At 54.5% G+C, this 26,629-nt stretch overlaps 2 protein-coding genes and 1 long non-coding RNA gene across 34 annotated transcripts in view; 1 reads left to right on the plus strand and 2 right to left on the minus strand.

The window, feature by feature from the left end:
* Positions 1–1,484: 1,484 nt before the first annotated feature.
* On the minus strand, positions 1,485–15,921 carry Endov (endonuclease V). Of its 30 annotated transcripts, none has more exons than XR_013435823.1 (12): positions 15,798–15,921; positions 15,493–15,664; positions 13,036–13,170; positions 12,778–12,817; positions 11,849–11,961; positions 10,555–10,623; positions 10,171–10,299; positions 7,835–7,908; positions 7,534–7,640; positions 6,795–7,016; positions 2,173–2,247; positions 1,485–1,825 (listed from the first exon to the last, which is right to left on the minus strand). XR_013435823.1 is itself a non-coding variant. In XM_078041489.1 (11 exons), exons 1-10 carry the CDS (start codon positions 15,851–15,853, stop codon positions 6,820–6,822), a joined length of 1,092 nt encoding a protein of 363 aa, XP_077897615.1. In that variant the 5' UTR covers positions 15,854–15,921; the 3' UTR covers positions 1,901–2,247; positions 6,795–6,819. The 30 variants fall into 30 exon arrangements, 11 of the variants coding, with proteins under 11 accessions (XP_077897615.1, XP_077897614.1, XP_077897612.1 ...); XR_013435819.1 differs by having other exon boundaries at positions 5,680–7,016; XR_013435822.1 differs by lacking the exon at positions 1,485–1,825 and adding an exon at positions 1,901–2,040.
* Positions 15,898–25,829, plus strand: LOC144375938 (uncharacterized). The gene is made up of 3 exons (XR_013435824.1): positions 15,898–16,109; positions 24,772–24,933; positions 25,675–25,829. It is a non-coding gene; the product is annotated as an uncharacterized LOC144375938 (long non-coding RNA).
* Positions 18,501–26,629, minus strand: part of Rnf213 (ring finger protein 213) — a 91,499-nt gene continuing 83,370 nt past the window's right edge. For all 3 annotated transcript variants that reach the window (XM_078041480.1, XM_078041479.1, XM_078041478.1), the window contains exons 59-67: positions 25,258–25,390; positions 24,831–24,914; positions 24,359–24,539; positions 23,954–24,155; positions 22,799–22,876; positions 22,106–22,300; positions 21,629–21,718; positions 21,366–21,544; positions 18,501–19,338 (exon numbers count right to left, since the gene is read on the minus strand). In XM_078041480.1, the coding sequence (XP_077897606.1) occupies positions 19,185–19,338; positions 21,366–21,544; positions 21,629–21,718; positions 22,106–22,300; positions 22,799–22,876; positions 23,954–24,155; positions 24,359–24,539; positions 24,831–24,914; positions 25,258–25,390 (1,296 nt within the window). In that variant the 3' untranslated portion in view covers positions 18,501–19,184. The remainder of the gene's footprint in view (positions 19,339–21,365; positions 21,545–21,628; positions 21,719–22,105; positions 22,301–22,798; positions 22,877–23,953; positions 24,156–24,358; positions 24,540–24,830; positions 24,915–25,257; positions 25,391–26,629) is intronic.

Below are 26,629 nucleotides of genomic sequence, written 5' to 3' on the forward strand. Positions count from 1 at the left end.
GGAAGGTGGGCCTAGTGGGTGGGGTGAGGTTGCTGGGGGTGTGCTCCCCAGGGGACAGTGGGCCCCTGGTGTCTTCCTGTTTGCTTCCTGGATGCCATGAAGGGAGCAGCTTGGTTCCTGCCATGACATGCTACTCTGTCACAGGCCCAAAAGCAACTGGGTCAGGTGACCGTGAACTGAAACCTCTGGAAACATGAGCCTGTCCTCTTTCTAAGGCAATTTTCTCAGGTATTTTACCACAGATGGTCTCAAACCACACAGCACTGGCCGGAGGAGGAGTCAGCAGGCCCTCTAGGCACTGGGCTTCAACATGGTGACCTGTGACATGCAGTTCATATCCAGGCTGTGGACAGACACCTGAAGTCACATACCCATGTGCCTTAAGACTTGAACAAAACAGCTCCACTCCCAGGCCTTCCTGCTGGAAGATCAGGGCTAGGACGCTGGCTCTGAGGCAGGGGCAGGATAGGCGGATACTCTCAGTCTTAAACCAGGGAGCTGTCCAAATTACAGGGCTGTGTGGGATGTGGGAAGGAGGGGTGCCACCAGGAAGTGGATGGAAGGACTTCCCGGGCTGGAGGGGTCCTGATGGTGGATGGTGCTGAGGTCTGAAGGTTACTGAGGTGCCTGAGGAAGAATGGCTCTGGGTGGCTTATCTTCTGCTGTGTAACAAGTTATTCCAGGACAAAGAGTTACTATGGCAGTTTCTGGGGGACAGGAATCTGGAAGCAGAATGGTGGAGGATTCTGGCTCTGGGTGTCATGAGGTTGCTTGAAGTCCAGAAGACGGTTGGGGCGCCATCCTCCCAAGTCTCTACGGGGTTGGAGGTCCACTTCCAAAATGGCACCCTTGCATGGCTAATGGCAGGATGCTTGCGCGCCTAGCCAAGTGGACCCATTCACAGAGCAGCTTATGATGGGGCAGGAGATCTCCCTCAAAGCAAATACCAAGAAGGGGAGAAGGAGGCAAAGGACGAGAATGAGGGAAGAGACAGCGAGAAAGGGAGCGGTAGAGAAAGACGAGGAGAAGGAGAAAGAGGGAGATAAAGACAGAGAGGAAGAAAGAAAAAGGAGGGAGAGAGAAAGAAAGAGAGAGGGAGAAACAGAGACAGGGAGAGAATAGGAGGGGAGATAAAGAGAGACAGAGATAGGGAGAGAAAGAGGAGAGGGACAGGGGGAGGGAGAGAGAGAGAGAGAGAGAGAGAGAGAGAGAGAGAGAGAGAGAGAGAGAGAGAGGAAAAGAGTGATAAAGGGAGAGAGAGGAGACAGACAGACCACCGAGGAAGAGTCAGAGTGCTCCGTAACCTAACCTGGAGCCAGGGAGAGAGCCATGGCTTCTGCTGCCTCCCTCCGTTGCTCATACAGACCCACCCTGTGACACTCAGTAGGACAAGGACACCAGTGCCAGGAGGGCAGATCACTGGGCCATTTTGAAGACTGGCTACCACAAGCTCCAGAAAAAATAAACACATAGATGGCCTGATGTTCTCAGCACCAAAGAGATTCATGTTCCATTTATTCCATGGCAGAGTTTGGGGATAAATAAGTAATGGGCACATAGAACACCCCCCACCCAAATGAGGCAATTATTCAGTCCAGGAAACACAAGAGATTGTACTGAGGTGTAATTACAACATGTTCCTCAGCAGTGACCAGTGTATGCAAAGAAACACCTTTTTTTTTTCAGTTGTAGATGGGCACAATAGCTTTATTATGTTTATCTAGTTTTTTTATGTCGTGCTGGGAATCCAACCTAGTGCCTCATGCACACTAGGCTAGGCAAGCACTCTACCACCAAACCACAACCCCAGTCTGCAAAGAAACATCTTTTTTTTTTTTTTTAAAGAGAGAGTGAGAGAGAGAGAGAGAGAGAGAGAGAGAGAGAGAGAGAGAGAGAGAGAGAGAGAAAAAATTTTTTTAATATTTATTTTTTAGTTTTCAGTGGACACAACATCTTTGTTCGTATGTGGTGCTGAGGATCGAACCCGGGCTGCACGCATGCCAGGCGAGCGCACTACCACTTGAGCCACATCCCCAGCCCCTGCAAAAGAAACATCTTGCACATGCTAATCCTGATTCGTGGGGACAGGAGGAAGCAGGAAGCGGGTGGTGTGCAAGGTGTGTGTGTGTGTGTGTGTACGCGCACACACATCTGGGCTCCAAAAGTGCTTACACGTGTGTATCTGGGCTCCATGAGAGAACAAACTTTCAATCCCCACAGCGGAATATTGATTGGTAATTTCTAAATCTGAAAAGTAAAGGGAAAAGCAGCAGTAACATTGCTATTCAGAAGTAAATGCTGAAAGAGCAGCCGAAATACCAGGGGGAGCAGGGGACTGCGAAACAGCCTGGGTTCCATCCCAAGCCCTGCAGAACGAGCTGATCTTCCAAACTGTGCACACTTTGTTTAGTAAATAACAAAAGAAATTTGAATCACCAAAAACAAAACCAAACAAAAACAAAGCACACTTCCCGCCACACCCAGCTCCCTGCAGCCTGGGCAGGAGCCCAGGAAGCCAGGCCTCTTCCTGGGCCCCCCAGTGTCCTTCTCCTCCTGCAGGTGCCCTGGGTCTTTCTGCTCTGTCCTGGTCCTCAGCTTGCACCCCTGGCCTGCCACCACCTGGAGCTGCCCTCTGCAAGGTTGGAGGAGCCTGAGAAAGGGAGGAAGCCAGAGGGGTAGGCAGGCAGGACACCACCAGCCCTCACTGGCCTGCAGCGGGTGTGGAGGCTGAAGGGCTTGGTCCCTTGGCTGGGGCGGGGAGCAGACTGTACCATCCTTCCACGCTCCTCGCCCACCACCCACCTGCCACTCACGCGCATGCCAGCACAGCCGCCTCTGCTGTTATTAGTAATGGGCAAAACTCCATGAGGGCCCTGGCCAGGGGAGAGCGGTGGGACCACTGGGCTGCTGGGGCTGCTGCTGGGGCTGCTGCTGGGGCAGGTGGGCCAGGCTGGAGAGACCCACCTCAGGCAGGCCCTTGGTGGCACCCCACGTTCCTCACCTCTCTGAGGGACCCGAGACCAGGCTGCCTTGGGTAGGAGAGGGGTGTCTGCAGCTGGGGCACTGCGCCTGGAGGGGAGGGAGCAGCCGGCCCCTCGTGCTCCCCAAGCAAGCAGCACGCAGGGCAGGAGCCCGCACTGGAACCTGCACACAGCTGTCCCCACCAGACACAGGGCTCCAGGCAAAGCCCGTCAGCTCTCTTCTGGGCGTGTGCAGTCGCTGGGATCTAAGGGGTAGATTGGTGCCCCTGCAGCCTGAGCTGGCCCTGGGGCCCATGGCTCTAGTGAGATGCTGAAGAAGGGACCAAGGGGCCCAGTGTCTGGTGCGGGTGGACTGGGGCTGGCCTTGGACAGATCCTACTGGTCATTCCAGCCCTGGCTGTGCCCACAGTTCCTGAGGTCAGAGGAGAGCCCTGAGGGGTCCTGGGTGAGACCCAGCAGCCAGGCCAACCCACTGCTGGAAGCCACCCCTTTCCAGCCCCTAGGCAGTTTGGGGGGCGGGGAAGGGGCACAGAGGCCCGCAGGTGAACTGGAAAGTCTATTTGGATCTGACTTCAATTATTAAGAGGTTCAAAAATATTCTCAGCACTGAAGAGCTGTGGTCTGCTGAGATGGACATCACGGCGGCCTATTTTTAAGGCTCTGCGGGAAGGAGCCCAGACGCCACTGCACTTAGCCCCCACCCACCCTCTGCTCAGGCTTGGTGTCTGGCTGCCCACCCAGCCCCAGCCCCAGCCCCAGCCCCAGCCCCAGCCCCAGGCCCCAGCCCCAACTGAGCCTGCACCCTGCTGCTTCTGTTTGTGCCCTTGAGCGCTACTCTTTGCAGCCTCATGAGAGGGGTCTGCCCCACTGTCCCTACCTGTGGCCTGCTGGCTAGACAGCCATTACCTCTGGCCTCTGTGGACCCTGCTTCTCCAAAAACAGCCTTCCTCACTGGAATCACCACGCGCCAGGCCTGAGCCAACCCTTACGTTCCTCTGCGTGGTCCTCCCAGTCCCAGGGAAGGCAGGACAGATATCGTTCCCTCCTGACGTCTGTGTTGTGCCCAAAGCACCAGTGAGGCAGTCCATTCCTCAGCTTCAACCTTGTGCTTCCAATTTCTCTGACCGTGGTTCCTGATGGACCTCTGGGAGGGAAAAATCTGGAAGAAGGGCTGGGGTTGTGGCTCAGTGGCAGAGCACTTGCCTAGCATGTGTGAGGCCCTGGGTTCTATCCTCAGCACCACATAAAAATAAATAAGTAAAATAAAGGTGTTGTGTCCAACTACAACTAAAAAAATAAATTTAAAGAAATCTGTAAGAAGCTGGGAGGATGGGTGGTAGGGCCAGGGGGTACAAGGTGAGTGCATGTCAGGGGTGTGGTGGGCAGCCGGCCAGGGCTGTGCCTCCTGGGGACTCTGATGGCCTGGGGCACCCTGGCAGGGGTCCTAGGCCGCAGCTCAGACCCTCTACCTCAGCAGGTGGGTGGAATAAGGTGGCAGCTTTCCTATGAGCACGCTGGGAAACCGGAATCTGGACACTGCTGGGGTCTTTGGCAGCTAGTCACCCCTGCTCAGGTCCCCTGGAGTCCCCCTAGCTCCCTGCCTGCCCCCCCGCCCCCGCTGCTGCTGATTTAGGTGCATTCTCTCCCTAAGGGCCAGGCAAGCCTCTCCCATCCTCAGTGGGAAGGGGCCCCCAAAGGTGTGCCTCTCCCTGGGCTTGGGCGAGAACGCCTCGTTCCTGGCTTTCCTGTGTGCAGCGCCTGCACGGGCTGTGGCAGCCATGTGTCTCCTGGAGAGCCTTGCCCAGGTCTGCTTAGGGCAGTGACATGAAATTTTAGGGGGACAGCCCTGAGGGCTTCTACTATGACCCTGTTATCCTCACACCCTGGACAGGACTACACAGGGGTCCTGGCCAGGAGGCTGACCTGTGCACAGGTGCTCAGTGGGCAGGCGCCACCCTCCACCTACCATCTTGTTCCTGGGACCAGCCTGGCACTCATCCACACTTCACTTGCTGGAGATTTCCTGTGTCTGAGACTTGGTACGTACCTGCCATCTAATGCCCCAAACCTGATGAGGAAAACAGGTTCCAAGTGGGAGCTGGTGCTCAGCTATCAGAGGCTGCTGTAGACCCACCCAGGGGGGTCCTCAACACCCACTGCAAGCTGGCTTGCCTAGGGGCCTGGCAGCTTGACTTCACCTGATAGGACGCAATGGGCTGTCCCTTGGGCTCAGCAGGAACCTGTCACCCCCAGCCTGTGCCTGAGTCTCTTTCCCTGCTGCCCCCCTGTTTGGCCCACAGCCCAGCTGCACTAAGGGCACTGGGTCAGGTTGCCTAGAGACCCTAGGAAATACCCACAGATGGTGTGCAAGACACGAGTGTATTTTTTAATTTTTATTTTGGTACCAGGGATTTAACCCAGGGGTGTTTTACCATTGAGCCACATCCCCAGCCCTATTTAATATTTTTTTTTAGGGACACGGTCTCACTGTCTTGCTTAGCACCACACTTTTGCTGAGGCTGACTTTGAACACTCCCATCCCAGCCTCCCGAGCCACTGGGATTACAGGTATGTGCCACTGCACCTGGTGACATCAGTCTATTGAAAGCTGCTCATGGGGAAAGCCCAAGGCAGCAGGCTGGACAGGCGGTACCTGTCCCTCACAGTGAACCTCCTGTGTCTCCATCTCTTTCCACACCTTGTCCAATGGTAGCTGGCTGGACAAGAGGAACTTGTCATCTCCATGGTGCCCCCAACACCAGGGCAGTCACCCAGGGAGGGGGGTTTGCCAATCAGGCCACGGAAGTGACATCATTAGAGTGCTCCATTGAAGATCAGCGTCCCAAGCAGCAGCAGGCCTGGTGTGTGTGCAGGAAGGCAGCTCTTACTGATAACGCTAGTCTGCCCATGTACCAAGTATGAGAGTCAGTGTCCCTCAGGATGGCATTTACCTGGACATTCTGGTCTGGACGTAACATGGCTTGGGAATAGACAGGGGTGTTTCAGGGTCATGATGTCCCACCATCCTCCATTTCTTTAAGGACAACCCCCCGCCTCTTCTTCTCCATTGCTGGCCACCTTCCTCCAACCTGATCTGGAACTAGGGAAAGGGACCCACGGGATCTGGCAGCCAGCCCTCCACCCTGTCCTCTCCACTCTGGGAGCCTGGAGTCTGGGAGCAAACTGGCACATGAAAGACCGGGATGAGGCAGGCTCCAGGTGCCACCCACTGTGCCCTTCCTCTCAGTTGCCACTCCAAGCCCATGCCAAGAGAGGAAGTGGCCAGATGGGTCTGGGAATGAGCTGCCTTCCCACAGTGGAGATGGGGCTTGAGGCTATGCCTTTGGGTGGGGATGGCAAGAGCATCCTGGCTCTCCAGAGGTGGGCATGGGCCTCAACTGGCTTCCTGTTTGGAATCCTCTGAAACCCTGGGTGCCTGTGCCCACCCTTGGCTTCGATTCAGAGTGAGGACACTTGTGGGAGCTGAAGCATGGCCACACCAGTGTGGATCCCCTCTGTGGCCCACGATGGCTGGAGGGTATTCAGAGGAGTGGACGGGGCAGGAGAGCCAGGGTGCTGGCACAGCCTAGGCCAATGGACACGGGAACCCAAATCCTCCCCCTGTGCTCTAGGAGGACAATCGTAGGCACTTTCTGGTTTGGGACTGACCCTGGGAAGGTCTGTCCTATTTGGGTATTGTGGCCACACCCACCAGCCAGTGCTGGAGAGAGTGGGCTGTCATTGACCAAGCTGGGCTGTGCTTGGCCATCAGCTGGCTGTTCCAGGGTGTGTGTCCAGGGCCTGGGCCCATACCTGTGGTTAGGTGAGGTCCCCACAGCTACTGTCCTGAGGCGGGAGTGGGAAGCCAGCAGCCCGAGTGCTCACGACACCCCATCTCCTCCACTCCAGTCCCGGCTCTGCTGCTCCTGGGAGCCTCCAAGTCTGTCCTGGGGCCTCTACTGTGGTCCTGAGGGGTCTGTAGGCTCTCCTGGACCCCCTTTGGGGCATGCCTTTGGACAATGTGCCTTCTGACCCCTGGTAATGACATGGAGAAAGGGCCATCATCAAATGCCACAGCCAGCCCAGAAGACCCTGAGTGGCCCCTGGAAGGCCCACGGCACTCAGGCTGGCCAGCCCCGACTGTGGAACTCAGCAGTCCAGCGGCCCATCTCTCAGTTCTCAAAGTAGCTTAGCAAGGCCTAGGAACAGCCTCCAGGAAATGAGGGCAGGGGGGAGACGGGCACAGAGGAGGCACAGCTCCCGAGTGCTCGGTGCTGCCAGGCTTGGGCACCTCACAGTCTTCCTTTGGGGAGGGAGGAGTGCCAGAGGCAGGTCCCGAACCCAGGATGCCACTGCGGCCTGCGTTGCTGCTTATCAACACCCTGGGCCTCACCTTCCTCCACCTAACAGCATGACTGAGTACCTGCCTTTTGGTGAGACTGCCGTCAGGCTTTGCTACCTGCCCACAGTGCTTACGACAGGCCTGCACTCCGACCCCCGGCACATGAACTACTGTGCTGCCTCTAGCGGTGGAAACTGAGGGCCAGGGTACCTGTGATGTAGCTGTCTGTGTAGGCCTTCCAGGGCCCATGCCATTTCTGTGGAAACCGGGCCAGGGTCCCATGAAGGTAAAGCGGGCCATGAGAAGCCGGGATAGCCCTGCTGGGAGACAGGCCTTGGGCCAGATGTTTCCAGAGAGTTCCCTCCAAGCCAGGAGTCTGTCTCACTCTCCTCCCCCTTTGGGATCTCTTCTGGGTTCCTGGCCAGTCCCAAGACACAACACTGAAGCAGGGAGAGGCTGGGCCACTGCAAGCCCCCACCTGTGGGCAGCATGAGCCTTTCCTGGTGCTCACCTCGCGTGCCCTGGTTCAGATGGCCTGAGGTGTCCCAGAGTCCTGCGAATGTGTTCTCGAGAGCGGATGTCAGCCTGGAGGAGACAGAGCTCAGTGAGGTGCTGGCTGATTCTGAGCCAGACTCTGGACCCATCGTTCCTGCCCAGCAGCCTAGGGACGCCCCCACACCTCCCACAGAGAGTCCTTCTCAGGCCCAGCCTTCTGGGAATCAGGACGAGCAGGCCCTGGTGTGTGGGTGACAGGGATTCCAAGAGCCTCAGTATTGAGGCCCTGAACCAGGGGAGGAGGGTCCTGGGGTCCCCACGGGAGCAGCTCTGCCTGGCTTCCCTAGAGACGCCACTCAGCTCTCTCCTTCCAACTCCTGCCATCTCTAGAAAGCTCAGCCAGGTTACCAGAGTGAGAGGGAGCTGCGGGGCCTAGGTGGAGACTGGGACAGACCCTAGTGGGGAGGGATATGTAACAGGGCTCAGTCCCAAGTGGGACCCTGGCCTCAGGAAGCCCCCCTGATCCTGGCTCAGATGGGTTTAGCTTAGCTTTGGGGCCATGTGACTCATGGGTGGCAGCAGCTAATCCCCAGATGGTCCTGCTTCAGTTAGCGGGGAAGTGGGTCAGGGTGGGCAGTGGGTGGCAGCAGAGGCGGGCAGCAGCCCTGCGTGGCAGGAGCGACTGCACCAGACACAGGCGGTGCACCAGCATCTACGACCAGGGAGGGAGACTGAGACCACACCCATCCCACACACGGGAGCTTCTGGAGGGTGCTGAGGCCAGTGGCCCAGGAAGAAAATGGCAGGTCTGGGACCCTCACCCGTCCCAGCAGGCGCAGGGACCATGGGCTTCTGGGGACAGGTGGCTCTTCTCTGAAGTGTGGGTTCAAGGCTTGGTGGGGGCTCTTCTCCAGCTAGAGGCACATGATCCTATTCCTAGGTAGTCAAAGCCTTTTCAGGTGGCTGACCCCCGAACTGTCAGAAGAGGGGCCACTCTGTGGTAAGCTGAGAAGAGGGCAGAGACCTGCCCAGCAGGCCTGAGACAGCACAACCCAGAGGTCTAGGGCTGAGGGCCTCTGAGAGAATCTCCTGGATTTTTTTTCTCATTAGGCTACTAGGAAAGATGGAAGAGGAAAGGCCTCTTGGGGCTGGGGACACTCACAGGTTTGACAGCCCATGTGCCTAAGACCCCAGTGACAACCTGGATGGAGAGAGAGCAAGGCTCTTGCTAGTGGACGCCCACAAGCCACCTCTTGGCACAAACGCCCCAGGAGCACAGCCATGGTGGTGTGCAGGCTGCTGCTGCCACCTGGAGGCCACCCTGCACTCTTGCAACCAGGCCCAGGCAGGATGAGGTCCACTCTCCACAAGCCTGGGGCCTCTGCTGGGTGGCTGCCTCATCCACCCAGCAGAATCTCCAGGGCTGGGCTGTGGAAGGCAGGGTCTCAGGTGCAGACCATGCCCCAGCTCCTCCCCAAAGGCCTGGTAGCACACAGGGAGCTGCTGCCCCAAATGGCAGATCTGACCTGCCCATTGGTTGCCTAGTCCCTGCAGATGAGGTCTACAATCTGAAAGCTCAAGACACCAACTGGCTACTGGTTGCTTTACCCCTCCCTGTTCTGGCTGAGCTACTTGTGCACATCAAACTCCTTCCTGCCCCAGGGCCTTTGCAAATGCCATTCCTGAGCCAGAAATGCTCTTCCTGAGGACAGTTTCTCCTTTTGGCTTCTGTGGAACACATACTGGCATGTGACTGATGTTCCCGCATCATGATTGAAGGCGAAGGTGAGCTGTGGGCATCCTGTGCTCAGCTGCAGATTTGATTCCTTCTCAGCTGAGCCATCTGGCTCATCTCAGTGCTGATACCCTGACCCCTGAGCACCAGTTCAGGTGCTGGGTACCTGGTGTAGCCACACCCTGGAGTTCCTGATTAGCACAAGCCTTCCTCAGCCCCTCCCCCAATGTTCCTGCAAGGGCCTCCAGCGAGGGCTGCTTCTTCTGGGCTCCTGACTGGGGACTGGTGGAGCACTCTGACATCAGAGCTGACATCAACTGATCCTCCAAACAACCTGGTGCCTGGGGACAGGAGGCTCAAGTGAGGGAGAGGCTGAGTGTTGGGCACAGTGGCCTCTAAGGCATAGGTAGGCAGTCTCGGGAAGAATTCCTGGGAACTCTGCATCCTCTTGTCCACCCTCCTGCCTCCAGGGCCCAATAAGTCCACACTAGGCTCTCCAGCAAGGAGCCCATGGACCTGCCCTCAGCCCAGGGCCATCTGGTCCTCAAACCACTACTGTGTGACCCCAGCTGAGCTGACAAGTGGTGAGAAGTAGAGGGGCATGCGCTGGACCCCACCTGGCGCACAGGCTCTGGGATCCGGAACCTGCAGCAGCATTGGGTCAGGCGCACGGCTGCCTCCAGGCTTATCTTGTGGCCCACGGAGATGTAGAGAGGCTTGGTGCTGTGGCTGTGGCTCTTCAGGGCCTAAGCATGGAAGGGAGGTCAGAGAGCTATGAGGACACAGGCCCCTGGGTCCAGGCCAGCCGCAGGGGCTAGAGGCGCTGAGGAGATCCTGGGTGGCATCAGGGGGCTCTTGGACTCCCATCCCCTAGGCTCCTTCCCATTGCCTGTCCCGGGGCAGCGTGGGCAAGTGCTGGCATCAAAGAGCCTGGGGTGCACGTGTGCGAGTGCACACACTGCCCTGACCTCCAGAGCAGGGCCAAGGCCCAGGCCACTCACCATTCCCAGGACAGTTCCAGAGCCTCCCATCAGAGGAAATGTATCTCCTCCAGCCTGCAGGAGCCGGATCTGGAAAAGGGGGAGAAAGCTTGCAAAAAATGTCTTTTCTTGGTGAAGGGCTGAGGCAAGCCTCTTCCTGTTTAAAACCCAGTCAGAGCTGGGTGCAGTGGTGCACACCTATAATCCCAGTGGCTCAGGAGGCTGGGGCAAGAGGATCATAAGTTTAAAGCCAGCCTCAGCAACAGCAAGGCACTAAGCACCTCAGTGAGACCCTGTCTCTAATAAAATACAAAACAGGGCTGGAGATGTGGCTCAGTGGTCAAGTGTCCCTGAATTCAAACCCCAGTAGCAAACCACCGCCCCCCCCCAAAAAAACAGTCACAGCCAGGGAAGGGCCCTTTCTTGGATGAATACTATACCCGAGCAAAGCCATTTGCTGAGACAGCCCTCAGTGTGCCCAAGGACCCCATCTGACTTGAAAACAGGGACTTTGAGATGGGCAGCAGTTCACCTGGGACCACAGCGCCCTGGTAAGCAAAGGAGGGGGCCAGGGCACACAGGGCCACCCTGGCAGCAGGCTGTGGCTAGGACTGAGCTTCTACCTTCCTCCTGCTTCCTTTCCTACTAGGAACTTGGGCCCGTGTAGGCCACCTCCACACTTTCCTTTGCAGGGAAGAGGATGGGCCCACAGTGGGTTGCACTGGCCTGGGTGGTACCTGGACCCCCACCCACTTCACAGATGTTTATGGAATGAGTGCTCCACACAGTGCCTGAGCTGGAGGAAAGGACAGATAGGGTCTCTGCTCTTGGAATTTGGTGTCCAGTGGGAAAGCCAAAATGTTAACGTCACCTCCTCAGTGCAGGCTGTGGAGCCAGAGAAGGGAGATGCAGGGATGAGAAAGGGTGTGGATGCAGTCATAGGCAGGAGCAGTGGCCCAGAGAACGGGGGTGCACCGTGAGCAGGGCCTGGAGGCTGAGCTGGGTGAGCACCCTGGGGGACAGGCGACTGGGAGGCACGGGTGACTGGAGTACATGATCTACAGTAACCTATAGGCGTGTGGCAGCAGCCCAGAGGTGGAGACAGAAGAGGCAGTCCTAGAAGGGGGAGGAGTCCAGGAACCCCAGGGGCTGCAAGCCACAGGCTGGGAGGCACCCAGAGCACACCAGACCCGCTTTATTCTGGGCCAGGATCCAGGGACACAGAAGTGTCTGGGAGGTAGCTGACCCATCCTTCCCATCCCCAGGGCCGCTCCAGCACCTGCTGGCTGAGCCCAGGCTGTCCAGGCCTCCTTACCTTCTCCTTGTGCAGGGCATTGTTCTCCAGCCCATCCACCTGCAGGAGTTTCTTGGCCACCCCAATGCAGGGCAGCTCTGTGAGGACGCCAAGGTGGCAGGCCACCCCAAAGCCTGGCAGGGGGCAGAGGAGGGTGAACTGGGGCAATGGGGTTGGGCAGCAGTAAGCCACGTAGCCTGAAGATGGGTGCAGGGTGAGGATGAACAGAACCACACCCTCTGCAGACCAGCAGAGCACTCAGGGACCAGACTCCAAGACCCTCTCGGCTCCGAGGTCCTGAGTGAGGTTGAGGCAGAGGAGGCCTCCTGCCTGGCAGGCCCAGTAGCCTGATCAGCATGCTCACAACACTTCACCCTCTGCTTCCTTTCATTTTCTGGCAACTTCCTTCCTCCTCTCCCTTTGCTGCTGCCCTGAGGCCTCTGCATATCTTCCCAAGGCCTGTGCTATGCCCTGGAGCAGCCAGCTGGTTCCAGCACTAGCATCCAGGTCAGCATGCATTTACCCTTTGGCTTTGGGCCAGGATGACCATCAACCTCAGCACTCTCCTGGGCCAAGGTCCCTTCATCTATAGGAAATGCCACTCCCATCTGATTCTAGTCAGAGGCCTGACTGTCCAGCTTGGGGACAGTAGTGAGGGTGGGGTGCCCTGAGCTCAGACCCACGACTTTTCACAGGCGACAGGCTGCCACTAGACCAGGGTCCTGGAGAGGGGCCTGCGTAGGGTACTGTTGGGAAGAGGAGGGTAGCAGTGAGGGTGGGGTGAAAGAGGGGCTCTTCTCTGGGTGGGGATCTGTCCTGATGGTGAAAACAAGCCCAGAAAGCAGCCATCAGTGCCTGGCTGGCAGATGCTCTTGCCGTGGGGTGGGAAGTACCCTCTCCCAGTCTCTCCCAGCACCCACCCTGACCTTCTCTTTTGGGAGCAGGATTACCTCGGTGGTGAAGCACCCCATTTCCATCCACAAGAAGGACCTACAGAGCCACAGGGGAGTCACAGTCAGCTAAGCTGACCCTTACTCCTCAGGTTGGGATGTTCCTGGAGCTGCAGGAAGGGGAACTGCCACAGGGGTCCAGCTGTTTTGAAAATCTTCTTTTCTGGCTATGGTGGTGGTGGTGGCTTGCAGGGGGCCTTCCCTCCCCCAGGCAGAAGCAGAGGGACAGCTTTCCTGCCCCTGGGATGGGTCACTTACCTGAGGCATGAGGTCTGGCTCCTTCTCCTGTAGTCGCTGCACCAAATCCAACAGGAAGGGCACCTCTCGGAAGGCCAGGAAGCCTGCCACGTAGGGGGCCGTCAGGCTGACCATTCGGCTCTCTTCATACACCACCTGCCACCAGGCATGCAGGTCAGCAGGGCCTGAGGCCACCTGCTTCCTCCCTTCATTTTCTCTGCCTTGTTGCCCTGTTAACTGCCAACAATCAACCTTCCCTCTCTGCCCCAACCACGGCTCCCTTCTCTGCCCCACCTATGGGTGGGACATGCAAGACAATAGGTTTGAAGGAAGGGACAAGATAACCTTCCCTGAAAATGGTGGTGGGGATTGAGTGCTCACTCCAGACCTGGTGAGTTTGAGGACCCCTGGCCCCTCTTCCCAGGAGCTCTTCTAAGGGTGGTGACTAGCCTCACCCCTAGGTGCCCCTTGCCCTTTTGGGCCTCCTTGTAAGTCAACGCTGACTGCACCACGTGCATGGGCCACTGGAGGCTCAGAGACAAGGCACAGGAAGGCACTAGCACGAAGGCAGCATCCTGTGGACACTGGGAGGGATGGGAAAGCCAGGTCTCCTGGAGACTGGGACAGTACGGTTGCTACACTGGCTTTATGAAAAGACCTCTAATCATCTAGAAAGGCGGGCATGCCCTCAGAGCTAGGAAATCTAAGAGAACCTGTGTCTCCAGAGACAGGAGAACTTAGAGACACAGAGGGAGGAGGGGAGTGCACACTGGGTGGAGCCACAAGCTCAGCAGAAGAACTGACTGAAGACCTTGCACACACTGCCAGGAGGTGAGGAGGACAGAGGGCCCAGAGGACCCAGGCTTCCTGAATGGCTGGGAACAACCCAGAGAGCTTTTAAAGTTAACTCCCTTTCTTAGGCTTCTCTGGCAAAGAGACTGTTTCAAACCCAAAAGACCCTGCCCCACAGGGAAGAGGGTTGCTGGTTATAATCTCGCAGGGCCTGTAGGTCAGCCTCTGCCTAGAGCACCTGAGGGCGGAGTCTCCCCAGCCTGAGTTACTCTGTAGCCTGGTGGGTTTCATTCCCCACCAGGGGGCACAGTGACATCTCTGACAGGCTCATCTTATCATGGGCTTGGGAAACAAAAAGGGGCTTTCCTTTCTTGTTGCTCTATCTGGTTTTTGGAGCTTGTGTGAAGAAATTCTAATTAAGCAGCCACCATCATTCTATGGGGACACAGGATGCACCTTGTGTCCCTGTGGAAGGTCATCTGGAGGCTTCAGCCATCCATCCTGCTTGGGTTCATTAAGAATCAGTTTCTCTTGTTTACCATTAGAGTGGACCCACCCCACTTTGAGTCATTTGTAGGTAAGTTTCTTACTGAGTTACTGATAAAAAGGCCAAGAGACAAGTCCCAGACTTCCAGGCTAACACAGAAGAATCAGTTCTCGTAGGTGTGTTTAGTAGAAACTGTAACTTGGGAGCTATCACTAAGACATCTGGAGGATTCAATAACAAAAATGGGGGTGAGGGAGGTAGAAGGTTCTAGAGAATGTGTGTGTAGTAGGACTCTTGGACTTGCAGCCTCCAGAACTGAGAGAAATAAATCTTTGTTTATAAGGCACCCAGTCTGAGGTATTGTGCTATAGCAGCCCAAATGGACTAAGACAAGGGTGCAGGGGCCACTCCTGGACTTGTGGGGTCAGGGGCTCTTTGGGTCCTAATAGGGAAGTGGGAGCTGGCTAGGTGAAGACTATGCCAGGAGAGGAAGTGTGCCTGGAAAGGCCAGGTGGCACAGCCTTCGAGGGAGCAAAGCTGTCCTGAGAGGTTGTAGTGTGGGGAGTGGGGAGTGGGAAGGATAACAGTGGTGGGAGCCCAGCCTACAGGGTCATATCAAGCAGAGAAAAGATCACAAAGGGCCTTCAAGCGCGAACTTGATTTATCTTGAGGGCCCAGGAAGGACACTGAAGTGCTGTTAAGAGAACTCATGGTGACAATGATAGACTTTATCTTTTTAATTTCTTATTTTTAAAGGAAATCACTTAGGCACCAAGGAGCAAGACTTGGGGTGGGGAGCCCATGACAATTCGGCTCAGAAACCTACAGGAGCAGAGATGGCAGCACAGACAGGGTAGGGGCCAAGGGGAGGCAGGCAAGGGGCCAGATCCCAGCAAGATTGAAGAAGCTGAAAATGCGAGCTGACATCCCACAGGATGTGAGGGGAAGGGGAGTCCAGGAAGGGACAGCTGCTTGGGCAGCTCTGGGTGCGTGCTCCGGCCAGGCTCGGAGGTCCAGACCACGGGCGGTCCCTACCGGCCACAGAAAGCCCTCGGCCTCTCTCTTTCTGCTACCCCTCCAATGCCTCTCGCCTGTCACTGGGGGGTAGGGCTGTCCTGGCCTGTGCCGAGGAGGAGAAAAGGACAGAGGAAAGGCCACCAGTCCGCTCCCGCCTTCGGCCCGCGGTCCCTCCAGGTTACCTCGAGCTCGGGGAAGCTGAGCACCACCAGGGAGGCACAGGCGCTGACGCTGTCCCCTTTCACGAAGGACACGTCCACGCCGCCGACCCTCTGCAGACCCGAGAAGGCGGGGTCCCGCTGCCACGCCTCCGTGTCGCGGTCCACCAGGAGAGCCTTCAGCCGGTCCTGCTCCCTGGGAGGAAGAGGGGTCAGCCCGGCCGGGCGCGGGCCCCGCCGTCCCCGCCGTCCCGCCGCCGGGTCCCGAAGCCGCAGGGCCCGCGAGCGCCGCGCAGCCCCCGCCCCGGCCGCGGCGCGCCACCGCTAACCGTTTCCACAGCGACAGCATCTCCTCCGGCGGCCGCCCCGCGACCTCCTGGGCCATGGCTCGGCCCGGCGCTTCCGGCGACGTCACTTCCGGCGCGCCGCGCAGGCCGAGCACGGCCGCGGCGCTTGCTCCAGAGGCCGCCGCTGCTGGAGTCGGCCTGGGTCGCGCTCTTCGGCGGCGCCGCGCGGATCGCAGGACCGTTTCCAGCGCAGGGAAACGAGGGGGCGCGCTGCACGTCCGGTCCCACGTGGGCCGGCCCGTCCTGGGTGGGAGGAACGCGTCCTCGGTGCTCCAGTGCCTGGCGCTGTGCGAGGTGCGGGGCGGCACACCTCGAGGGGCTTCCCTGGGGCAGGAAGCTGGGTGAATAGATGGCGCAGCTGCGGCGGCGCGTGACTGCGGAGTGACCTGGAGGCCCCGGGCGCTGGCCTGGACCCGGTGGTTGGGAAGGGTGTTTGGGAGGGACCTGAAGGGTGAGTGGAGAGCGCAGGCCCTGCGGAGGGAACAGCGGTGTAAAGGTTCTGAGGCACGGAACGGCAGCCAGAAGGCGGAAGCGTAGCAGTGTAACCCGTGCCTTATATTCCATGAGAACTTAGAAAAGTGTGTGCCTAAGTCATGTAGTGTGAATGTAGATCTCAAGAGGACGATACAGAACACTGCATTAGATTAGACTAATTAGTTTCAGGTGTGGGAAAGACTTCCTGTATGAAAGTGGGCAAGTTCCCGCCTGGGGGAGTGGGGGTGTCCCATTTCTTGAGCACCCACCCCATGCCAGGTCCCCAGTTCTCACTACAGAACTGGGAGGCATTTTGCACGTCAGAAAATGGAGGCTGAAAGACATCAAATGGCTTTTCCATGGTCATTGAGCGAGCAAACAGGAGAGCCAAGACCCATCCTCATGTCCATTTGGGCTGTGATGTGTCAGCCTGGTTGCGTTAGATTTAGGGTTCTGAGGAGGTGGTTGTGCTCTGGGCTGAGGTTCCATTGTGCCTTGGGATACAGGTGGTGATCAGTAAGGTATACTGACCTTGGTGGGTCCACGTGAAGGGAAAGGCAGCAGACTAGGGAGCCCCCAAGCAGGAGCAGCCTCAAGAGCAGTGGGGGCAGCCTACACATGCAGGGCCCTCCCCAATTGGCTCTCTAATAAAACACTTCCACCAGCTGAAATGGAAGCACGCTCTTGTCCCTACTGGGAAGGTGTGAGTTTTGCTAGTATTTTCACTCAGGAGAAAGCACTTGTGCTTTTTTTTTTTTTTTTTTTTCCCAGCTGGACCTGGGATTCTGAATGCTTGAGCATAGGCTTTATCAATTTGAAGGGGTCAGAAAACTGCAGAACTTGTGCCAGTTGTTGCTGGAACCACTGGAACCCAGCTCCAGGCCTCAGGGTTTCTCCTGTCCCACTGAGCACTCTGCAGGCCCATTCTGGCAGCACATCAAGGTGCAGTTGGTAGCTGGAGCTCTGATGTTTTCAGTTAAGTCCCTTTAAGCAGAGGACACCCTCCACTCCCCGGATGAGGCTTATGGTTTTTCTACTGTGGACATGCTGTTCTGCTGTTATTCTGTCCAGAGGAAGTTTACTATCTCACGTTCTAGAGTGGCTTTCTGTTCTGAACTGACTGCTTCACAAATACTTCTGCAAGGACATTTCCACAAAAACCCACAACCATTCCCACAGCCTACATGCTGTAAACGGTAGCGTGGCCCACAAAGAGAGGGATCTTTTAGCATCAGAAATCAAGTTTATTAAAAAAGCATTACAAGTATAATGAAATTTACTTTTGCCTCTGCTCCAGTGTATTTTTGTATAAATCATACTAGATATGACAGTTAAGGCTTTGAAAACATAGCATCTAAAATAAAACAACAAAAAAATGCCAAGGTCAAAGGGAGAAAAAGGGTCTTCACATCAAGGACACCTGATTCTATCTGTGAAGGTGTGGCAGTGAGGACCTGCTGGCCCTGGCAAGCTACACCCTGACCCCCAGGCACCCAAGGCCAAGTGCTCTGGTTCTGCTAGGCAGGGATGTGGTGGGAGGGGAAGTGGAATGTTCACAGCTCACTAAATGCAAGCACATGTTCTGTGAAAGCAGCTACTACCCCGAGGTCCATCACTGCACTTCCTTCTGCAGATGCTGGGGGCTCATTCATGGAGAGGAACTGCAGTTGCTTCTATGCCTGCCTTTGCAGGTGTGCCCAGGGAGGTGCCTTGTGAATGTGGGGCAAGCACTACTGAGTTGTGCCTTTCACCCCTCTTGCATTTCTGTAGCTCAAAAGTATAGGCCTGATTGGATCCCTAACTTATCTGGAATGTACATGAAAGACAGGGCCTCCAAGGTGTGGATGACTGGTATCCTGATCCTGCTGCAAATGGGCCCTGAGCTGTGAGGAACAGGAATTCGCCCTGAGGTTTCAAAAGGAGACAAAACTTACAATGAAAAAGGCAGCACAAGATCAGGGCAAATATTTTCCCTTTTTCAGAAAGGGAACTGGTTTTGTACTCTCTCTGAGGCTCAGTTTTTATGGTGCGGTGGAGACCCAAAGAAAGTACTGGGAATTCACATACTCAGGGAAGCTGAACTGGCACCAAGACTGCATGCTTACATAGTACAACACCCACAGCCAAAACCTCCCCATGGCATCACCAGGAGCTGCCTCTGATGAACTTCATTTATACGCTCAAGATACAAAAACCAGAAGGAGCTCTGACTGACAGTAGACTCCATTTTATTCATGGGGAAACCGAAACCCTAGCAATGTCCTGAATCCCATGCTCGTCACAGATTTGTTGGCTCTGACCTTTTGGAATCTGGCAGTGACTCACAGTCTGGTTGGTGTTTGTTCATGTGGTCTTAAGGCAAGTGCGGACACCCTGGCTTTCCTTGTGTTAGTGAGAAGATGAATGTGGTGCTTTTTTCACATCTTAGAACCCAAGAAATATGGGCACAGTATGCAGAATTTCAGGGACTGGAAGAGAAAAGAAAAACAGATTCTCCTCTATGTGTGCAGAATAGAATAGAGAAGAAAAAAGACCAACATGCCTGTGTTCTGTCTGTGTGGCAGTGGGAGGAAGAGGCTACAGGCCCGACACAGGTCTCTGCTGGTGTGCCCCTTTGTTTCTGTTCTTCAAATGCACAGGGTGGCAGGTGATTTCCATTTCCAAATAATTGCCATCCTCACCACTTACTGAACAGTATTCATATATAACACGAGAATTCTGGAATCTGCATGTGTTCCAGAAATGGCTTGTCTTTCAAAAAAGCTGTAAGCTGGCACACGACGTGCTGGCCTTGACTTCAGTGCTGTGCCAACACTTTCCTCCCAGGTGCCCCCAGGGGCACAGAGAGGGGAGGGAGCCATGTCTGCAGTGTATCCAGAAACAGAGTGGACAGTCCTATCTTGCTTGCCGGTCCTGTTTCCGTGCAGCTGCTGCTTTCCACACAGACACGCAGCTAGACAGCAGGATCTCTTCTGGGAACTGGGATTCCACTTCTGGAAGAATGTCACTGTCTTTGGTTTCCATGTAACTCACCAGAGTGTCCCTCAGGCTGCAAAGTCAGGAGAAGAGAGAGTGTTTAGAGCTTCAGGAGCCCACCAGCTGCCACTCTTTCCAGGCATTGACAGGTCTGAAGTGCTAACTAAGACCAGAAACCCTGAGGGTCAGCTTAAAGTCAGCCTGGACCTGGAGTCCAAGGCGTAGCTTCCTCAAGGATGTCCAGCTGGGCCACTTCAGGCACTCCCCTGACGAGCCTGTCTGGCTACATCAGAAATGGGGCTTTGCCATTCAGAAAAGGCATGCATTCCCTCCCATGGCAGATTCTCTAGAAGGGGAGCTCTGTTGTACACAGGCATGTGCCATATGGCCTGAGGGCACACACGGCCAGGGTGGCCTGACTATCCATCCAGAAAACTAGTCAAGTGAAATGCCTGCCTCACACCACACATTAAAAGTGAACCAACGAAACAGACGTGCAAGACAGAACTATAAAGGTAGCAGGAGAAAGTGTGAGGCTGCTTTAGCACCCCAGGATGCAATAAGGAGGGCCTCCAGAGTATGTCCCCATGGTGGCCTTTTCTGTTTTCTTTTTCATACTGGGGATTGCACCCAGGGGTGCGTTACCATCTGAGCCACATCCCCAACGCTTTCTTATTTAGAGACAAGGTCTCTGAGTGGCTTAGGGCTTTACAAAGTTGCTGAGGCTGGCTGTGAACTCATGATCTTCCTGATCTTCCTGATCCATCCTCCCAAGCCGCGGGGATTATGGGCGTGTACCACTGAACCCAGCCCCTCAAGGCTTTATGAAAAACTCCTCCATCAGCTTTGACTTGTAGACTAGATGATGTGTGGATCAAAGATTAATCTGTTCTATACAAAGAGCTTTTACAAACCATTAAGAAAGAAACTCATCAAGGACCATTACATGAAGATCATTGAGAAAAGCGGCTATCAGGCCCTGCCCTGGATTTATTATATCACCCAGAGTGGCAATTATCAACTTCGTACCAGCTAGGTGGGAGAATTGGGGGTTTGAACATGAGGGCTCCCTCTCCTCAGGGCCCCACTGCATATTTTAGAGAGGGGCTGGAAAGTGTGGTGGGGTGTGGGGGCAGGCCACTGACTTAGCAAGTTTCCTGCTCCCAGCACCCACCCCCTGCTCCTTGTCTCTTTTACTCATGGGCCAGGAGGGATGGTCTCTTTGCCTCCCTTACTCTTGGGGCCTCCCCACCCCGATTTTATATGAAGAAGTATCAGAGGGGCTTGAAGCCCCCCTCATGAGTGCCTCTTTGCAGTGTCCTGCCTTAGGGTATACTTAGGACCCCTCCTCCTTCACAGCTCCTGAGCCCAGAGGCCCCTCTGGCCCGTTACTCTGAACTTTAGGATGTCATCAAAATGATGCACCTCAAAAAAAAGAGAGATAAGCTGGTCAGGTGTGGTGGCATATGCCTGTAATCCTAGCAGTTGGTCAGACTGAGGCAGGAGGATTATAGATTTGATGCTAGCCTCAGCAGTAGAGGCCCTGTCTCAATATGAAAAATAAAAAGCTGGGGATGCAGCGCAGTGGTTAAGTGCCCATGGATTTAATCCCTGGTACCAAATGATAAAAAAGAAAGAGATCAACTGCCCTGCCCAGTAACCAAAAGCTACCAAGAGATGATTCAGACAATGATTAAAAAATGGTGATAAATTTTAAAATGTGCCAGCCACACAAGTAGGTAGGGAAACACAAATGAAATCAAGATATCATTTTTTGGCCATTAGATTGACAAAAATGTAAGCGTTTAGATAATTTTGGGTATTTTTAGACTTCATACATTGTTGTGGCTTTTTCTTCCTAATCTAAAATGCATCTCTTTGACATAGTTAAGCATACTTGTTATAATAAGAATAAATGATTTTTTAGTTATTTTTTTAAAGTAAGTCCCCAAAAGATTAAAACCAAAGAAGCCAGCCCCTAGTTGCTCTTGTGATGGAGAACAGTAGACAGAGGGTCCCGTGTAAGACAGAACTACCATCGCGTCAATGGGAGGGGCAGGTGTTCTGCACACCTGCTGGCTGGCAGGGTACACACCGTACCTCCACTCGGGGTTGAAGCTGTCCCGGGTCTGGGTGTTCCTTAGTTTCAACACCATCATTTCATGGAGCTCCAGGAGGAAAGCATCCAGGTCTGTGTGATTCAGGAAGGTGCTGAGGAGCTTAGCACTTTCTGGGCTGAGGTCGGCTTTGAACACAGAACTGATTTCCCGGAAAGGATCCTAAAGAAGGTGAACAAGCACAACATCAGAGCCTGGGACGAGGGTGTGGCTCCCTCCATCTGGGCAGAGGCAGGGCAGACTCACTTTCTTCAGTCGCAGCAGCTGTTCCGACTTATAAGCAGAGAGGAACTGCCAGAGGGCAATAGCGTGTTTTAACTGACCCCTGCTTAAGGCCTGGAAGAGGAAGAGAGTCTTGAGTAGGAGGTGAAGGCACGCAGACTCCCTTGGTGCTACCCAGGGCATTTCTCCCTGTTTTGCCCATTTCCTGTCATGAGGCCACCTCTACCTGTCTCGTCTTCCAAATATCTAAGAGTCTCCCCTTCCTGTAGTAACTCGTGTCTCAGCATCACACAGTGAGCAGGCAGCCAATGTCCTTAGTCCCCTGTGCATTCTGCTCTAGTAGGTGGTCAGCACTGAGCATCCCTGCCTCTCCTGGCACCACTACTCTGTAGACTGACTCGGGGTGGGGGTTCCTGACCACTCCTTTCCAGGGGTGTCTACATGGGTGCTCCCTGCATGGTGGCATTCTCGCAGGAAACTTGAAAGGCACACAGGACCCACCTCTAAAACTGGAGTCGTTTGATCACCCATCCGAAGGATATCTTGGACGTACGTGTTCAGATGCATATTTGGATCCCCACCAGCTGTGCCTAGAAAGCCCAGAGTGACCTCTATAACAGACAGGGCTTCACAGGCATCGCTGTAGGACTGCAGTTGTCCACTGATGGCACCTATGGCCGAGCTGGGGAGGGGGCTCTGAAACCAAAAGCAGGACAGAGGCTTGGGTCAGGCTATTGCTTCTCCTACTTGGTAAGAGCCTAACTCTGAGCTGCCGGCACAGGCAGGCCAAATGTCCAGCACTTGTGGTAAGAGCTGATTCCTGTGCTTGCCCAGTGTGCCAGTGTACAGACTGTGCATAGGCACAGGCCTGAGCTAACTGAATCCTCCAAAGGCCCAGTGAGGACGTGGAGAGGCACAATAGCCTCTCCATCAGTTGACAGCAGAACCTAAGGAGCAGGAGAAATTGAGTTCTCCATCTGTGGCACCCTGATCAGGACATCATCAAGACAACAACCCCCAAGGCGTCAGAAAGTATTATGATCTGCTTGCCACTGGCTTGCCTCTCTTCTGGAGCCCCTGGGGTCCTTTGGGAGCCAGAGAGCCTGGTGCTCACAGTGGACACCAGGATGGGACCAGACCGTCCTTATGTATGTGGGTGGAACCACCCTGCAGGTGAGGGATTATCATGACCACCTGTGCCATTTTGTTCTTGATGCCCATGAAGAGATGTTCGAAGTTCCAGTCATGTCTGTACACCAGCGTGGGTATCCCCTGAGGTGAGAAAGAAAAACAGCTTTTGGAAATTAAATTCATAGTGGAGGCTTCCATGTGATGGCAGATGTATTCTTCAGCAATGACTCAGAGGAAGGACCAAGGCAGACAGTATATTCCTGGGCGAGGCATGTAGCTTTGCTGCCTCCTAATGCTCTGTTTAAGCCACACTCTTTGGACACAGTAGTGTAAGAAGTCCAGGCTGGCTACAGCGGCCATGCAGATATTGCCCTGTAGACCAGTGTGTCTGAGGACCACAAGAGCCCAAGAGTGTTGGAGGAGCAGGAATGGGAATGGGAATGGGCACATTGGTGAGCTCTCCAGCAACACTGAGCAGAGACCATGCACAAGGCAGCCACTGTCAGGATGAATTAAAAATGGCTTTGGACTCCAACAACTGACAGCCTGATTGCGGGCAATGAGGGAATAAATAAGCTGAGTATGACACCTGACTGGACCTGAAAGGATGAGTGCGGCCACAGACAGGGACAGTGTGGAAGTGCTACCATGTTCAGGGAGTCAAGAGGCAGGTCACAGGTTTGAAACAGCAAGTGAGGCAGGGGGTGGAGACAGCTTGAAGGTTGGTCTGGGGCCAGGTGACAGGGTTTTCTGTGCCAGCCAGGGGAGTGCAGTAGAGCCCATGTAGCACTGTCCACATAGCATGGTGCTGCAGGGAGCACTGGGCAGCTGGACTGAAGGCAGAGTGCTCTGAACTGAAGCCATGGCAGTGGCAGTTACAGGACAAGGGTGTGGGGAAGGCATGGTGGTGGTTCCTGGGCACGGGCTGCATGTGAACTGAAGGGACGGCAGCCATGACAGGTCTTCTGGGTGGTGCCAGTAACTGTGGTGGACATCCAGTCCACTGAGACTTGAGGCTGCCCTGGGGACATGTGCAGATGGGGATGTGGAAGAGACCTGGGGACACCTCCCAGCCCAGAGAAAGTACAGGGACCGCAGACCACCAGTGGGGGAGATGACGCAGAGGAGACCTTAGGCGTCCCCTCCGTCTGTTCTCCTTGAAACCCACAAGGACTGTTCATGCCTGACAAGCCAATCATTGTAGAGCGCCCAGCCTACCTTGAGGGTCAGCAGGGGCTTGCCCTGGAGGAAGCGGCTGCTAATCTGCTGCTGGATCTTCTCCAGGTCGAACTCCTGTGAGGTCTTCCCGCCTTGTTCCACTTGGTATTGGCAGTTGGATAGAATCAGTGGAATCAGGTCCCGCTCCACTTCATAGCTGATGACATGCAGGTCAGTGACCTCAGAGGCATCCACGGAATAGCTGGGGGACAGAAGATGTCCCTTGGTGTCCGGGGCAGGTAGGGGGCATGTGCTCCTGCTCCTGCCCTCATAGTGTGAGCAAGTGAAAACCATGTGCAAACACTGGGCTTTGTGGAGGAAAGCTGAGGGGGACTGGGGATGGAGCTATTGCTGGCTGGAGTCTGCAACCAGGCTTGGTGGCAGGGGTGGTGGGATGCGCAGTACCTGTTATTTTCCTTGGAGAACTTCTCCACTGTGTGGATGATTTCATTGTGTAGGTTAATCAAGTAGCTGACTAACGCAGTTGAGCAGAGACCAAGGCCCTGACGCCGGGGCAGGACGACCTCAAAATCTGTGTCCAAATCCAAGTCGGAGCTGCAGTACTCTTTGGGTAACTTGATTTCACCTTTAAAAGACAGGGTCATTTCTAAGCAGAGGATTCTGCTTTAGGCATTTGGGTCACAGCCTGGAGGTAGGGTAGGAGGAGGGCAGTGTGGGCAGCTGCCTCCATAGAGCTAGACCCTGACCGTTAAGTTTTCAGTGGTCTCAAGTCCTTTCTGATTCCATATTTATAGATTCCAGAGGACTGAGGGTTAGGTTAGAGGCTGGTTCACGTAGCTCAGCACCTCTGTCCACAGGTTGCATTGCCAGGCATACAGCAGGGTGCTGGCAGAACCAGGTGGAGGAGGACACTTACCGTTGGTCTCCAGTGATCGCCTCAGTGCATTCCACGTGGACAGGAAGATGGAGATCCTGTTGTGGAACAGCTGCCTCAGCCCATCTAAGGAGCAAGACACTTGGTAAGGTCCCCATTGGAAACAGTGCCCTGGCCAGGGTCAGTCCACAAGGCGTGCTCCCGAGAACCTGACCCTGCACCTACCCAATATCAGCAGCACACCTGCATTTCACGTTTGAGGTTGTGTGAGAAGGGGTGTGTGTGTGTGTGTGTGTGATGTTTCTAGCCACAGCAGCAGCTCTCAGTATGTCTCTGGGATTTGGCATCCTTTTTACCTCACACTCTAGCTTAGGACCTAAGCCCCACCCTTCTGCCCCAACCTGAATGATCCTTTTGTACCACCAAATATGGATGTCCCTTATCTTGTTGGAGTAGACAGCAGTCATACCTGAACTGTGACTGCTAATAAAACTCCTGATGGTACTGTATTCATCTTCTGGAACATTCTGGAATTGTTTCACCAGATCCCTTTGCAGGGCCAAAATCTCAGGCAAGAATTTCACCAGTCTCAGTTCTGCCTCCTGGAGAAGGGAAGATGGCTCAGTAACACTTCCACTATGTAACTGAGAAACGACATGGGGCTTATAGACTTGGGGCAGGCTGGGGACTTTGAGTGGTTTAATCTGGTCAGTGGATTGTTTTATACGATCACACCCTGCAAATGGGAAAAGGGCCAAGTACGGAGAGAGGGCCTTTGATACGGTAAACATGCCCTGCACTCAGGGATGTAGGATGACAGGACCAAGTCCTCGCACTCCTCCAACGAAGAGCTGCTGTGAGGACTGAGCTGGGCCCCGTCTCTCAGTTTGCACAGGAATCAACTCTAGATGACCAAAGACCCAGATGTAAGACCTGACCTCTGAAGCTACCAGCAGAAAAATAGAGGGAATATTCCAAGACATTGGCACAGACGATGGCTTTCTGGATAGAACCCCCAAACCACAGAAAGTAAGAGCAAAATGATTACATCAAAATTAAAGTCTCACACCAAAGAAAACACCCAAAGGACAGAGACAGTCTATAGAATGTGAGACATAGCTGCCAACTATTCACCTGACAGCAGGTAAATACCCAGAATATATAACTGAAAAAAAAAAAAAATCAAAGTAATACATTTTAAGATGAGCAGATGATCTGAATAGACACTTCTCAAAAGAAAAAATAAAAGTGGTTAACAAATATATGAAAAAATGTTCAAATATCAATAGCCATCAGGGAAATGCAAATCAAAACTACAATGAGATGCCATCCCACCACAATTAGAATGGCTCCTATAAAAAGAAGATAGATGTGGTGGCACACACCTGTGATCCCAGCTACTCTGGAGGCTAAGGCAGGAGGATCACAAGTTTGAGGCTAGCCTCAGCAAGTTCTAGTCCAGTCTGGGCAACTTAGCGAGACTCTGTCTTTAAAAAAACAAGGGCTGGGGCTGTAGCTCAGTTAGTGAGCACTTGCCTCGCATATGTGAGGCACTGGGTTTGATCCTCAGCACCACAGAAAAATAAATAAATATTGTGTTCATCTACAACTAAAAAGTGTGGAGGGCTGGGATGGGGCTGTAGCTCAGTAGTAGAGCGTTGCTTGCCTAGCATGCCCAAGGTCCTGGTTCAGTCACCACTATTCCCCAACCCGCCAAAATAAATGAGCCCCAAAACATAAAATAACAAATGTACGCACAGATAAAGAGAAAAAAGAAGTCTAATATACTCCTGGTGGCAATGTAAATTAGTACCTCATAATGGAGAACAGTATGGAGGTTT

The sequence above is a fragment of the Ictidomys tridecemlineatus genome, chromosome 3, assembly GCF_052094955.1.
Source record: "Ictidomys tridecemlineatus isolate mIctTri1 chromosome 3, mIctTri1.hap1, whole genome shotgun sequence".
In the NCBI taxonomy this organism is placed as follows: domain Eukaryota; kingdom Metazoa; phylum Chordata; class Mammalia; order Rodentia; family Sciuridae; genus Ictidomys; species Ictidomys tridecemlineatus.

Coding starts and splice junctions, on each gene's coding strand:
- Endov (XM_078041489.1), bottom strand. CDS start 15,853: ATGGCCCAGGAGGTCGCGGGGCGGCCGCCGGAGGAGATGCTGTCGCTG. Junction 12,818..13,035: donor AGCCAGACCTCATGCCTCAG/GTAAGTGACCCA, acceptor GTGGCTCTGTAG/GTCCTTCTTGTGGATGGAAA. Junction 7,641..7,834: donor TCTGAACCAGGGCACGCGAG/GTGAGCACCAGG, acceptor GTCTCCCAGCAG/GGCTATCCCGGCTTCTCATG.